The sequence below is a fragment of the Crinia signifera genome, chromosome 8, assembly GCF_055691185.1.
Source record: "Crinia signifera chromosome 8, ASM5569118v1, whole genome shotgun sequence".
Lineage (NCBI taxonomy): Eukaryota > Metazoa > Chordata > Amphibia > Anura > Myobatrachidae > Crinia > Crinia signifera.
The window spans coordinates 120,932,633-120,948,648 of record NC_139224.1 but is presented as its reverse complement, the minus strand read 5'-3'; the positions used below and the strand labels follow the sequence as shown (position 1 = coordinate 120,948,648).

The window sequence follows — 16,016 nt, the reverse complement described above, 5'->3', positions numbered from 1 at the left end:
AATTAGGACACAGCAGCCCACCCCACCTGTACTGTGTATCCACTGGCCTGCTAATTAGGACACAGCAGCCCACCCCACCTGTACTGTGTATCCACTGGCCTGCTAATTAGGACACAGCAGCCCACCCCACCTGTACTGTGTATCCACTGGCCTGCTAATTAGGACACAGCAGCCCACCCCACCTGTACTGTGTATCCACTGGCCTGCTAATTAGGACACAGCAGCCCACCCCACCTGTACTGTGTATCCACTGGCCTGCTAATTAGGACACAGCAGCCCACCCCACCTGTACTGTGTATCCACTGGCCTGCTAATTAGGACACAGCAGCCCACCCCACCTGTACTGTGTATCCACTGGCCTGCTAATTAGGACACAGCAGCCCACCCCACCTGTACTGTGTATCCACTGGCCTGCTAATTAGGACACAGCAGCCCACCCCAACTGTACTGTCTTCCTAATGTCCTTTTAAGAAATAATAATACATTTAATTTTCCTTCATTGTGTGAATGTATATTTATTGTTAAATATTTTTTTTTTGGGCAGACATGTCACAAGCCATACAAAAAGAAAGAGAGTTCATTGAGGCATTCATCGAACAATACAGGGAACATGAGTGCCTTTGGAAAACCAAATCAAAGGACTACAGCAATAAAGTAAAGCGCAGTCAAGCCCTGGAGGACCTTGTCCAGTTCAGCCGCAGTCACAACCCAGATGCCAACTCCGAATGGGTCAAAAAGAAAATCCAAAACCTGCGGACTGTGTTCCTCAAGGAACACAAAAAGATACAGGCGTCCAAAAAATCAGGGGCAGGAGCAGCAGATGTCTATGAAACGTCCCTTTGGTACTACGACCTGATTTGCTTCACCTTGAGCCAGGAGTTACCAAGGACGGGGCTTTGCCTCATGGTAGAGAGCGAAACAGATGACGTGGTGCCAGTACAGGATGAAAGTTCACAGGCCTTATCGGTAAGTACCATCCCACTGATTACACAAGTTTTTTCAGTTTTTTGTCTCCACTTTAAATTCATTTGCCGGCCAATTATATGTGGTCCTCCTGCCAAGGGACAGCACCCACTCCATTGAAGTAGGCCTTGTACTCATCCCTGACCTGTTTGGCACGCGCACTCCCTCGATACTGCAGTGCCGGCGTTTGCAGGGATGAGATTGGGGCTACTTCCCTTGGCTCTTCTGGGTCCTCATCAGGCGCTGGTCCACTTTGGCGATTGGGCCTTTCTTTCCGGCGCAACAAATTGTGCAGGACACAGCACGCCATGACGGCCCAATCTATTTTGTCCAGGCGCAGGTTTATGGCCGTGTGGAAAATGCGAAATCGGCTAGCCATGATACCGAACGCACTTTCCACAAGCCGCCGTGCCCTGGACAGCCTGTAATTGAAGACCCTTTTGTCGTGGTCTAGTCCCCTTTTGGCATATGGCTTCATGATGTGTTCATGAAGTCCAAATGCCTCATCCGCCACGAACACAAAATTCAGACCATGTTTGGTTTCCTGGACTGTCGGCAAGTGCATGCTGTTGGAGACGAGCCTGTGGTAGAACTTTGTGTCCTTCAAAGTTCCACCATCTGAGGCTCGCCCATTCCTGCCGACATCCAGAAAAATAAATTCATAATTGGCATTCACCACAGCCATCAGCACTATGCTGAAGTACCCTTTATAATTAAAGTAATAAGATCCACTGTGGGGTGGCTGGTTGATGCGCACGTGTTTGCCGTCAATAGCTCCTCCACAATTAGGGAAATTCCAAGTGTCCTCAAATTCCGCAGCAATATCTTTCCACTCTTGCACGGTGTTGGGGAACTGGGAGAAAAAGAAATAGAAAAAAAACATTAGTTTGACATGTCTTTGTGTTTTTTTTTCAACAGACCACAAGTACAGAAAAAGAGATCTGCACAAACCCACCCCTGGAACAGTCTGGCCCTGTATCCTCAGGTACATTTAGCGGAGTGCCAGAAACACCCACACCGCCGGTAACGACCCAAAAAAGAAAAAAAAAAAGATGTAAGCCGGTCCATGAACCAGAGGATGAATTGCTACAGCGAGCTGAAGAGGTGCTGCGTAGGCCCCCAGACCGTTTTGACACATATGGGAAATATGTGGCAGAGAGCTTACGCCAATTGGAACCCGCACAACAGATGGCTTTTGAACGTGTCTGCAGTGAGCTGGTGTTTATGGGTCGCATTCGCCGTTTGTCATTTCAGACGCATTTGGCCGGCCTTGTACCGTGGGAAGATACACCATCCACCAGTACCGAATTAACATCGCCCATCCCTGCCTCGTTGCAGGAAACAACACCAACTAGCGGACAATCCTCTAGCATATCAACCACACCTCCTCGCTACACCCATCTGTACTCTTCATTGCTGGAAGAGGGTACGGGGACTGATGACACCCCTGTTTTATTACAGGATTTGTCGTAAGATGCTATGCATTTTTTCTGATGCTGCATGTTGCAGCTTCTTGTTTGGCTGTATGTTCAGTATTATACTTTTTTGGGCACTTTGCTTATATTTTATCTGTGATGTCACCATTGCTGCATGCAGGGTGCAGTATTGCAGATGCTGCTTGTTGCACAAATACTGAAAACACCTTCCTGCAGCTGTGGTGCATAGTTCAGAGCAATGGGGCCGGGACTATTGCTTCTGTTCTATGCACCACAGATGCATGAGGGTGTTTTTATGATCTGTGCTACATGCAGCATCTGCAATGCTACCTGTGACCGCATGGCAAGGTGACTTCTGTTTGGTTGTATGTTCAGTATTATACTTTTTTGGGCACTTTGCTAATATTTTATCTGTGATGTCACCATTGCTGCATGCAGGGTGCAGTATTGCAGATGCTGCTTGTTGCACAAATACTGAAAACACCTTCCTGCAGCTGTGGTGCATAGTTCAGAGCAATGGGGCCGGGACTATTGCTTCTGTTCTATGCACCACAGATGCATGAGGGTGTTTTTATGATCTGTGCTACATGCAGCATCTGCAATGCTACCTGTGACCGCATGGCAAGGTGACTTCTGTTTGGTTGTATGTTCAGTATTATACTTTTTTGGGCACTTTGCTAATATTTTATTCGTGATGTCACCATTGCTGCATGCAGGGTGCAGTATTGCAGATGCTGCTTGTTGCACAAATACTGAAAACACCTTCCTGCAGCTGTGGTGCATAGTTCAGAGCAATGGGGCCGGGACTATTGCTTCTGTTCTATGCACCACAGATGCATGAGGGTGTTTTTATGATCTGTGCTACATGCAGCATCTGCAATGCTACCTGTGACCGCATGGCAAGGTGACTTCTGTTTGGTTGTATGTTCAGTATTATACTTTTTTGGGCACTTTGCTAATATTTTATTCGTGATGTCACCATTGCTGCATGCAGGGTGCAGCATTGCAGATGCCTCAAAGCTTCACGTGGTGCATAGTGCACATCAATGGTGCCGGGACCATTGCATCTGCACTATGCAACACGTGATGTAGCCAAAAAGTGCATTTTTTTCAAAAAAATTTACTTTTCTCTACCTCATGCCAGGACAGAGCTGTAATAGTAGCAATACTGTTTTTGTACCTTTTTTATATTTCTACAACAAAAAATTGTCTCTACCTCAGTACATTTGTAAAAAAATATTGCAGTCTTTTACTTATTTAATAAAAAAACAGTTATTTTCACTACACGTGTCTAGTACATTTTTACTTACCTTGCAATACTGATGCTGCAGGACCTTCACGATGGCTTTACAGGTCTCCGGGATGATGAGTCCCAACGCTTGCGGGGAAATGATGGATCCAAACTTTAGGTCCGCCAGCGATCGTCCTGTAGCCAAGAAACGGAGGGTCACCACCAGCCGGTCCTCAGCAGGGATAGCCATCCGGTACTTGGTATCCTGCTTCTGGATGTGGGGGGTGACCAGACGCAGCAGCTCCTGGAAGGTCTCATCGTCCATGCGAAGGAAATTCCGATAATCCTGGGGATTATTCTCGCGAATCTCCATCAGCAGGGGCATATGAGACCGCGCCTGTCGGCCCAGGAGCCACTGCTTGGTCCAGCAAGATCGAGCCTTCCTGCGCTGGGCCCTCATCCTCCTCACCCTGAGCACAGCGTAGGAAAGCAGGAAATCTTGCTGGGCAGAATCCATAACGCAAATAGCAGTATGGGAAAAGCAAAAAGCAAACTTTGTAGTGCAAAGCAAAAACAAAGCAGCCAAAAATAGCAATGTGCAGCGTTCAGCAGGTATACACCAAGCCTCACTAGTCACAAAGCAGAAATGAGGTCCTGCAAAATGGCCCCTAGTCTTTGTACCCCCTCTGCTAGCCCAGCCCATATTCTTTGTTTTCTTTTTTCCTTCCCCCTTGCCCCACTATGCTAGCCCTGCCCCTTATTAACATTTTAAAAACGACTGTACCACTGTACTCGCGATTTACTAACGATCCGCACATCCGACGGTCGTACGACCATCGTTACCGATGTCGGATCGTTAGCTAATCGTGTGCACCAGGGAACATGATCGTTCCCTAGTCGTTTACCGGCAGCGGGAGAGCGCACCAGGAAAGTGCACGCCAAATCGGTAGCCGATCGTTAGACGATCCTGGTCGTTCTGGTGTGTATGGGGCCTTAGAATTGTGGTCCCTAGCACTTAAAGAGGTGGGTTGAGGGTTCCACGTGTAAGCTTGGTAAAGTAAGAGCATAGACTCAAAAAGAGTTAATCTACTGTAGTGTAGTAGGTTAGGAAAATATTTGTCTTGATGTGGTGTACCAGTAAAATGGCAAAGTATTTATTAAAAAAACACATATAAAACGAACAAAGTGAGGGTAATGTGTGTTAAAATAGCACGTGCGAATCTCACTATGGCCCTTATTCTGGTTGGTGCGGTAATATCCGCGTGCGTTCGTGCCGCCGATGTTTTGTGTCTGCGCATGTGCAGAGGCGTCTCTGCGCATGTGCGAGCGGGGCGTACGGCCAAATCCCGCATGAAATGTGAACACTCCGAACAGGGGGTGGAGAGGGGCGTGAAGGGCTATTTGGGCTCATTACCATATGCATACGCCCCACGTTTCATGGGCGTTCCCATGCAAACGCTGGGCGTACGTATGGTAATGCAATCGTAATGCACGTGTAGGGGGCGGACATATGACATCGCCGGATGTCAGCTGCCCGCCCAGATCCCTGCTTTTGCACGAAAAAATGTCCGTGTGGTCTGAGGTTGCGGGAGCTGGTGGACCACTCGGTCCTGCATTCGATGGTCTGCGACCATCGAATGATGGGGGAGGTTCCCTGAGATGGAGGAGGCGTATTCCGTGAAAAATACACGTGCGGTCTGTTCGGCCAGCTTCTTACCGCGTACGGACGGAGTTGTCGATCCGTATGGAAGGCCGGGTTTCGCACGCACGGTCCTGGCCGCATATTCGGATCCGGCCGCACCGATCAGAATAAGGCCCCATGTGTCAATGTATTGATCTCCTTCAAAGTATATCTATATAGATGTATGCTCTAATTCAGTGTTTTACGGACTGTTGTGTGTATTAATACAATGCTGAGGTTTTTTGGATGATTTTTTAGGTATATATTATTTATTTATTTATTAACAGTTTCTTATATTGCGCATACAGATTCCGCAGCGCTTTACAGAGTATAGTTGAACATTCACATCAGTCCCTGCCCCAGTGGAGCTTACAATCTACATCCCTACCACATGTACACGCACACACAGACATTATATGGTTTATTTTTGTTGGAAGCCAATTAACCTACCAGTATATTTTTGGATTGTGGGAGGAAACCGGAGTACCCGGAGTAAACCCACGCAAGTACAGGGAGAATATACAAACTCCGCACAGTTAGAGCCATGGTGGGAATCGAACCCATGACCTCAGCGCTGTGAGGCAGTAATGCTAACCATTACACCATCCGTACTGCCCTGTTTAGAATTTGGTTTAATTTCATGTTCTTTTCCAATACATATTCAATTATCACCAAGGACCTCACAGGGGTAAAAATGTACTTGCTAGTGAATAAAAATATAAGTTTTTATTTGATAACACTGTGCTGATATTACTGACAATTGTATCAGTTTTGTAAGAGTGTGCTAACTCAACTGACATCCTTAGGAGAATGTCAGTGGTGACTTGATAGATGCAATTTTATTCTAATGACACATCACATGGTGGGGGCAGGGTTAAATTTAACACAAAGGGAGAAATTTATTAGAATGATAGATTCAGAAAGTGAGAGATTTCATAAGAAATCTTCAGTATTTTTAAAGCGCCAATTATTTACACTGAAAAACCAGTTTGATTTTGATCTCTCACTTTCTAAATCTCTCATCCTATTAAATATCACCAACATTGTCATTAAACTGCAAGGACTGCTCCCTGTCTGTGTATATGATTATGACAGTATTATTTATAGCAAAAAGCCCTTACAATATTTGAGGGTTTGTGGGGTGGGCTATCCACACTATACTATGAAGTACTGTCCTGCATGTGAGTGTAAAGTCACTTGGGCTAACAATTATACTCAATAGCCACAACCTCAGTAGTGGTAGCACGGATTGAGCTGCCCTCTATGTGTGCAAGGCTCACACCATAAAGTGTTGATTTTACTAACACCCTGAATGAATGTTAACAATGAATTGTAGTTGTTCTATCAATGGATTGTAATAGGAGCAGGGTTACAATTCAACGCTGCCCTGTGTTTATACAGTATATATCACAGCGAACCCCTAAGGTATTAATGGGGTTAACAATATGGACTGTCCAGATTATATTCTATAATACTGCCCCACACATGATTGATAAGAATAGCAGTTACAATCAATAGTATAGGGTCACAGCATCAGTATGAGCAGCAGGGGTTAGGTTTCCCTATATCTGTGCAGTGCTCACACCATATGTAGTGAGCTGCAGTCAAAGGTAGCAGCCGTGGAGTGTATTAGCCCTTAGAAGGGCTAGTGTCCAAAAATGCTGGATGAGTGAGGAATGAGCAGTAAAGCGGAGAGACACACAGTGAGCGTTCGCATGACGTGCGCGCTTCGCTGTTTAACCACTTCTTCAGGGCAAATTCTGGCAGTGTTGTTGGTTCTTGTCCCTTTGATAAAAGTGGGGCCCCTAATGATGTAGTGGGTGTTACAACCTTTGATAAATGGCTACTGATCTAACAAGAGCCTGGGCCCAGGCTGGCTCGGAGTCAGTGGATGCTCATTATTTTGGAAAATACCCACTGTAAAGTCTACATTCCAGTGTCCCCTGCTGGATGAAGGAGAAATATGGAATGTGGGGGTCCTGGGGCAGAGTTTTAGAACCACTGGACAAGAATATTGACTACTGCTCTCGAATCTTGGAGATCGGCGTCCTCAATCACAATGGCCTACTCACAAAAGGGAAAGGGCCCCTGTCGGGATTGTCAACCTTAATGACAGTAGCGGCTTATGCTCTTCTGGAGGTTGCCTTATGATTTGACAGATCAAATGTTGTTGGTTCTTGTACCTTTCACATATATGTTTCTAGTTGAACTTTTTTGAATGGAGCAGAGCCACCTCTAAGACTCCTCATACAGAGTTGAACAACTTTGTGGGACTTCAGTAGTTTGAACCATGTAACTACTGTACAAGTTTTTAAAATTTGTGGACTCCATTAACTCATCCTATTCTGTACTGTTAACAACAGACCTCAAGATTCCATTCTGCAGTTGTAAAAGCTGAGTGTTTAGAAATATCATGTTTTCCACTTTGGGCAAAAATATCATTCTTGCTTTAAAAATAAGAACAGGTCTGATCATAGTCCCTTAAACCAGAAGGAGTAAGGGTTATAAAAACCACTAATAATGATAAAGTAATTAGGACTGAAAGGGTCTTACTGTAATCCATTTTGTCCTGTCTTCCAGAACAATCATAGTAAGAAACTATCAAGATGGGGCCTTCATGAAATCTGTGCATCCCTAATGTACAGATGGAGCACCTGTCATTTGGCGCCAGCTCTCGCCAAAACCCTAAAGGTGCCCACAGACGCATCAATTATCGAATGCGTTTTGTACTTTTTAAGCACAAATTGCATCTTATGTACAATTATTGGATGGTGTTTATGGGCTTGTGCGATGCGATAAGCCCGATATTGTATGTCTAAAAAAGTACGTGCTGCACGTACTTTTTAGACTACATCTGAAATTTAACATTACAAACATGGGTTCATCACATGCATCCAAGTGCACATCTCATAGCAAGCTGCAAGAAAAATTGTATAGAACCATTGTACAGTCAAAAACGCATAGCACAGTACAATTGTAGCGTCTGTGGGCACCTTAAGTGCTGGCGAATGCCGACAGAGAGGTGCTCCATCTGATGGGGAAGTGTGCGCATCACTCGGCTGCAGGGAGTCCCTGCTCGTCTTCGCTTCAGGTAGAGGGGCAGGTTTAGGGGGGTGTGGGGGGCTGTGGCAGGGAGACAAAGGTGCGTCAGGGAGATGGCGAAGGGCTTAGATGGAAAGGGACACGTGAGAATCTCGTGCGTGCACCCCCCCCTTCCGTCTGATGGCGGGTCCTGGCGGTTGGTGATAGAATCACCAGGACCCACAAGCACGAGGCGCGCTCCATCTGTATAATTCATCTAACCCAGGTGTTGGTAGTGAAATAGATAAACCATTCACAGCAGAGAAGCCTCATAGGTGATTCTGGGTGGGCAGACTGGCCATTTTGCCATCTGAAGTTTAAGAAGCAAGGCACTCAGCATCTCTATAACTTTCACAAGCAGCTGAGATCTGCCCTCTAGAAACTAATTATTCCTGCAGAACAAAAGGAGTGAAACCTGTGGCCATTATGTCAATGTACCTGCACTGGTAAATAAAGTCATTGTGGCCAGGTTGATAATCCATTTACTGTAGTACTGGTCTAAACAGGGTGAACCTGGAGAGAGGCAGGGACTCTACAGTCTACATTTGTCAGCCTCCAAGTCCTAATCCATAACACATCAGAATGCTGCAATAACTGTAGAAGAATCTTTGGCCCTTTTTGAACAGCATCCAGAAACATGTCTCCTAGGAATTCTAATTCTTCATGGAGGTGCTCTCCCAAAGGGCGGTACCAAGGGGCGGGATGTACCAAGCAGCGGCGGTACATCCCTCCGCCCATCACGCCAATGCTCATGTCATATTTACAAACATATGCGATGAGCAATGCAAAGGGCAACTCTCTCAATAAGGTTTCTATGGGGTTATGTCAGCTAGAACTGGCGGAGCCCCGGCAGGAGGGGCTTTAGTGCATTTCAAAATGCTGTAAAACCCTTGAAAACTGGATTGTCTAGTGTGTACCCACACTAGACAATCTGCCCCCCTGCTGTGCCCTGTGCGGAGAGCATCGAGGGAGCGTGGCCTGGCCATAGAGGAAGCAGGACGCTTGTGCACGCAGCTCCCACAGAAACTGCCCATTAAACTCTGCTTTTGGCCCCCCTAGTGACCTGTACCCTTCCTCATCACTCGCCTGCCCAGCGGGGAGTACACGTCCTGCGCAGCCGGGGGTCCATGTGCTCATTCCTCGCAATTTGAGGCCTACCATCAGCACCAAGCAGCGGCCCCGATTGTGCCCTGGACCCGCTGGAGGCCCAGAAACAGGGCACTGAGGGAAGCAGACCTCCCCACTCCCAGCACAGCCCTCTGCCCCCAATTTATGAGGCCCTGGAATCTCCACAAGTTAGTGGAGCTCAGCAGCTCCCCTTTCATATAACTGGGGGGGGGGGGCACCGTGACATGATCTTGCCCTGGGTGCCCTGGCTGCACACTACACCACTGAATGGTCCTACAGACCTTTTTTATGCTGTGTTCTACAGCATACAGACTCATAAAAGTGTAGCCTTAGAGAGTCGTGCTATAGGAACATACATACTGTATCAGTTGATGACTCCTTTTTTTTTCGTATCCTACAATGGGAAATCATAAAGGGCTTGCAACCTATGTAAAATGTAGAACTTTCTACAAAGTCTGAAATTTACTTAGCAAAATAGGTCCAGTGGGGAAAGAGGACGGGAATCTACATTTTGCCTGAGAATTGTCAGACAGAAATGAAATATCCCTCTCCTGAAATGAAATATCTGCTAGACTTCCGTGGAAATCTCTTGTTCCCAATATAAAACTTTGCAAATGACAAAATCTCCAGATCTGAATCTTCTGCCACTTCACATTCCTCTTGGGAGACCTCCGAATAATAAAGTGGAGCAGGAGTATGGCTCCTGATACATCTTTTCCAGGAACGATGAGAACTTAAGGTTTTGCACTGACATTTCCCTTTGCCCGAGCAGGCTTATCCTCAGTGGAGGTGAGGCCAAAGGTCATGTGCTACAAAAGAAGGGGAGGAAGGTAGGTCCCTCAGAACCCAGAGTAGAATATAAAGCTACAAAGCACTGAAATACCCAATCTAATTAATTACCCAGGCAGGTTCAGCCATTACAATGGAACTGCTGGTTCTCAGGCTCACATTCTGCAAATAAGTCATCAACCACTGAGTGGCCAATAGACAATTTTGAGTGGAACTTCTTATAGGATAATATATTACAGATGTCTCCTTCCTAGTCTAAGCCATGGTGGTAGACTATTTATCAGTTAAGTCAGGAAGAGCAAGGGAAGATAGGAAGAACAGCTGCAGTGCACAAAGACATGATGGTGGTGCACTGTAATTCAGAGCCAAGTGACTGAATAGTTTTAGTGACAAATAACCCCCGAGCCTGTACTCACTAAGGAAGGAGGGACAGCTGCTGGCAACTGTTTGAGGTAACGACTAGCAATGAGCACTTAGCTGGTACTCTTGCTAACAAAAGCAATATTATGGAGAAAGGGCAACTGGGTCACGGAACAAAACACAGGAATTTCACTCATGTTTTGATGTGATTGGTATTCTGCAGCCTCTATTGGCCCTTTTGGCCTCAGGTCAGAGAATTCTAGATAGATCCCCATTAAGGAGTCCTAATAGCTCAGAGTACTATTTTCTTATCTCCATAAACCTGTCACTCTTTATTTACAACCAAAAGAATCACAACCGTCTCTGCTGGGAGCTGTAATCAGCCTATGAAGCCTGGATGGAGAACCAGAATAGTGAGTTCACTATAGTGCCAGGCAGCACACCCATCCCAGTTATCTGCTTACACTGTGACCTCAGACAGCTGATCCTTGGTGAGATTGAGTGGATGGTTCATTGTAGTTATACCAAACTCTTCAGGGTCTTTTTCTTCCCCTATGTTGGCTCGGAGAATAGCATTGTTGGCAACATTGATGAAGATAACCATAGCATGCCAGCCTTTATTATTATACCAAACCTAAAGAAATAAAAACAAAGTTATAGTCATGTATTTATGCATAATATATTGTAGTTGTATGTTTTTATCCCCTACGTAAAATTTTTTGGGCCAGATGCACCAATCATTGCAAAAATCTTGCCATACTTTCCGCCAGCCTCTGCATGTATACCGGAATTTACTTACGCTGTATACATGGGGAATTCTATAAATGATGGCTCTTGCGGTAAGACCCGTCCTTTCCAATGATAGGACTTTGGGGGTGTCTGGTAGAAATGACTCTGACTCAGGACTCCATAGAATGCCATGACTACACCATCCATACACCATCCATAGGATGAACACTAAAGTGGGGCATAGCCTTGAACCTTACAGAATCTACATTACCCCAGTACCTGTACCTCTCTTACATCTCAGTAGCCCTGCAGACACCTGGGGCATGGTCACATGCATTATCAAACTCTTATATAGCATTTTTAATTGTTGTGAAATGTGTTGCAGGCTGATGAACGATGGTACCACTGCTACTACCAGTAAATGCTATATACTTATTAATACTCAGAAGTATTTACATTTGTCTGGAGAATTATTTCATTTAAGTATATAAAATGACTCACGCAAAAACTATTGTCACTTTCACACTCCAAAGCCCAGCCAAACCCAGGATCGTGATTCTGGGTCGGAGCCGGCTCCGACCCGGGTCCATCACATTTACATTAAAGCCGGGTCACCCTGTATACAGCCGGTGACCGGGGTTTAAACCTTCTTATAACCCAGGTCAAATTGCCAATATCCCGGGTCCAAGGTGTGGTGTAAAAGGGGCCTGAGCAACTGTATGCAGTAATTATAACATATTTCCTTTTATGTTGTCTTGACAGATACATTTACACAAACTTTTTCCCATTAGTAAATAACAAACATGTTTATAAACAGACTACTCGGTACTTATGAGTTATCTGGGCGCCCGATTTTTTGATTGTATGCCTTAAGTTAAGGCATACAATCAGATGCGATGCGATGCGATATCGCATCGCATCGCATGCGACCATCGGATGCGATGACCCGATTTTTCCATAGGAATCAATGTTAAAATGGACTGAGTCCATTTTAACATGGAATTCAATGGGAAAAAGGGGTCCTTTTCATACCCCTACTATCCAAGTGGGCATGGAGTTGGATATAAACCTGTGGCGAGCGTAGCGAGCCACCGAGCCCGAAGCGTGGCGAGCGAAGCGAGCCCCGCGAGGGGACGGTATTCTGTGTCCCCTCGCGGGGCTCGCTACGCTCGCCACGCTTCGGGCTCGGTGGCTCGCTACGCTCGCCACAGGTTTATATCCAACTCCATGCCCACTTGGATAGTAGGGGTATGAAAAGGACCCCTTTTTCCCATTGAATTCCATGTTAAAATGGACTCAGTCCATTTTAACATTGATTCCTATGGAAAAATCGGGTCATCGCATCGCATCGCATCCGATGGTCGCATGCGATGCGATGCGATGTGCCCGATCCGACCCGATTTAGAAATCGGGCGCCCAGATAACTCACAAGTACCGACTACTCCAGTGTGATAAACTGCCCCCTTTCCAGGTGCGAACACCAGCAACAATTGAAGTTTGTAGTGTGAGTTCATGTGTGATCTTGTGTAGATGAATGCTGTTTGTTAACATCCAGTATATTAATGATCTCTGCCCTAGTTAACTGAAGCCCATAATTCAGAAATGAGTTTTACAGTCCCATAACCTCTACTAATTCATGGTAGACCCAGATTAGTGTATGGACTTTGCACCTTGATGTTGTTTTCAGTTTCCAAGTTTCTTAGAAAAGGCTGAAGTTCTTGTGATACAGACTTTGTAACGGAACCCTGCCAGAAACACAAAACCAAAGACTCATGACTAAGAATTTGGATAACTTGTTTGCATGGTTTAAGCACTAATGCAGGATATACTCACTCCTGACACATTGGTCATGTGACCCAGGTGCCTGAAAAAATCTGCAATGTCCTCTCCTTGTACCTCAAGAATAGGAAGATTCCCTCCAACAGAAATACCTCCATATCTGCAGGAAGTAGAAAGAAATAACAATCTAGGAAGTTCGCCTTCAACTTAAAAGCAGTGGCTCTGAATGAAAAGGGTGGACGGGGTACAGATTACCCAGGCCTGAGCTTGAATGTGGGTCCCAATATGCAAAGCGAGACATGGTCTCTCTAGTACTGAGATGTCTCAGTCAGTGGCTGGCTTTAATAAGATTAAAGTGCACATAAAGTTAACTGTGTTTCATCTAACCTGAGGACATTAGCTAGTATTACAGTGTGCACAAAGCCAAATCAGATTACAAAATAACCAGAAGCTACTTATTAAGGAGCTAGGTCTATATGGCTGCCAGTAGAGGTTACTTTAATGCATTACCTATTAGTGCAATGCCGCAGCTGACTGAGCTACTAACATTAATGCTGCAGAACAGAGGTTGGATTTTACTTGCGGTGGATTCTGGGATAACTTTTATATTACTCTCTGGCACTTACCTTTGCTCATTGACCCAGTACTTGGTCTTCATACTAGAATAGAGTGATACACACATAATATTCATTCATTCGTACAAACAGTATTTCCAGTAGCTGTAATACCATTTAGATGCTATAGATACACAATGCCTGAGGTGTCTTTGGAATATCTGATTATTGATTACTTACATTAGGAAGGACACTAAGGGGGGTATTCAATCCCCCACCGCTATTTCGGCAGAACGGACCCGACTTTAAAAGCAGTCAAGCCCTGTTTGCCAAGAACGGCCGTGGATTGACGAGCTCACGGCCGTATCTCGACAATCCACACTGAATATCAGTTGAGTGGGCCAAGAACAGGCCAGGGTCACGACTGTCGGGACATCCTGGCAGTCGTGACCCGGGATTGAATACGTGTCTATGGGGGAAATTTACTGAGATGGGAGTTCTATTTCACATGGCATGGTGCTATGGGCAACCAATCATATATTATCTATTATATTCTAGAAGGTGTTAAATAAACAAGAAGTATATTCTGATTGGTTGCCCATAGCAACATCCCATGTGCAATAGAATTCCCATAATAGTACATTTCCTCCTAAATGTAGCATTATTATTGGAGCGGAAGCTGCTTGCGCATCCTATTTGCTCCATTTTGCGAATAAGATGGATTATGTACAATATAATGCAATTTGTATCGCATGGAGTATAGATGTATGTGGACACATCCAGGGCCGCCTAAAGGGGTGGGGGCCCTGTCCCGGCTTCCTCCCGTCTGGACGGCATGTGACAGATTATGAGAAGATCTTGCTGTCAGCACAGCACACACTGTATTATACTGTGCTGCAGAGAGGCCGCTGAGGGGGAGGGGGATCACACTATACCCCTGATTGGCATCTGTTTATAAAAATAAACCAAGGGGGCGTGGCCATGCCTGCAGCAATTAGGCCATGCCCCCTCTTGGCTGCACTGTACACATCTGTAATTTTACAGTGAGAATTGGTCAAATTAATGCAAATTAAATAAATTTTCTTCAGCCCCACACACACACTCCGCGATATTGTTCATGATATCGCTCAGAAAGCGCTTTCTGAAATATCGCTTAGTGTGTTAACTCAATATTGACGCGTGCTCCCGCATACTGTTAATGACCCCCTCCCTCATCTGAACATGTTCAAACCAGGTAGTCCTCATTAACGACCTTTGCTCCCCCTGTTGTCGCTCCCTTTTCCCCCCGGCATCGGTGTGTATGCACTTGCGGATGCTGGTGCCCTGCTGGTGCCAAATCAGCGTTGGTGGGGACTCGTTTAGTGTGTATGGGGCTTAAGTCACTTTCATCCACGCTTCCTGAAATAACTACTGTCATATTAGCCATGCACATGAATGGTAAGAGGGACATATACACAGCCATAATCAGCTCAGCTACCCAAGGTCACATTTAAGCCAGAATATATTACTTTGTACAAACATATGATAAAATCCCTGAGGTAATAACTGACCAATAAGCATGTATCCATTCCAGATAACGTTCTGTGGCAACATTCATGCTCTTGTAAATGATTAATTTAGAACACAAATTATACACATTCACAAAAAAATGTCTGTAACCAAACATGTGGTATAAATGACTGGGTAATTTACTACAATAAAGAAAAACATTCATCTGTCATAAAGAATGTTACTGCACCTGCTTCTTATCAGATTGGGGTAGGTTTTGAGGAGATAATCTGAAATATTTCTTCCTGTGAGGTCCTGGAGAATCTCAGAGCTTGGCTGGATCCTCTGATAAAATAAAACATACCAATAAATAGTCATATCTTTTAATGAACTAAACTGCGTCACTACGTGGAATTTTCAGGCCTTTTACTAATATGATTTACTGTGTTAGTTGAAGTTAGTCCGTCTGATTTTGTGTTTCACGCAAAAGTGCATGCAGCAACGTCTACTGGCAGTTACAACTTTATGCAAATACCAATGCAATGTCCTTCTCTTGTGTACATCTGTTCAGCGGAACATGCAATAATGGAAACACCCACAGTTAGCATCTGTGCATGTAGTAATAATGTAACAATGTTTGGAGCATCTTTATACACAGCCATCAAAGCTTACACTAACACCATGGCAGGTGCAGTTTCTTCCCCAGACTCTGGCATACTAAAGCCCGTGGCTGTGCATGTGGAAACGCAGCTGATGCATTAACACGTAGGCATCACTCCCGCAATACGCCCATTGAA

General features: G+C 45.2%; 1 protein-coding gene across 1 annotated transcript in view; it reads right to left on the bottom strand.

The window, feature by feature from the left end:
* The window catches only part of ABCA4 (ATP binding cassette subfamily A member 4), a 227,808-nt gene that overhangs the window by 54,691 nt on the left and 157,101 nt on the right, over nt 1-16,016 (bottom strand). Inside the window, exons 33-37 of the mRNA XM_083157071.1 lie at nt 15,470-15,564; nt 13,804-13,836; nt 13,232-13,337; nt 13,069-13,143; nt 11,134-11,303 (exon numbers count right to left, since the gene is read on the bottom strand). Coding sequence (XP_083013197.1) covers nt 11,134-11,303; nt 13,069-13,143; nt 13,232-13,337; nt 13,804-13,836; nt 15,470-15,564 — 479 coding nt within the window. The remainder of the gene's footprint in view (nt 1-11,133; nt 11,304-13,068; nt 13,144-13,231; nt 13,338-13,803; nt 13,837-15,469; nt 15,565-16,016) is intronic.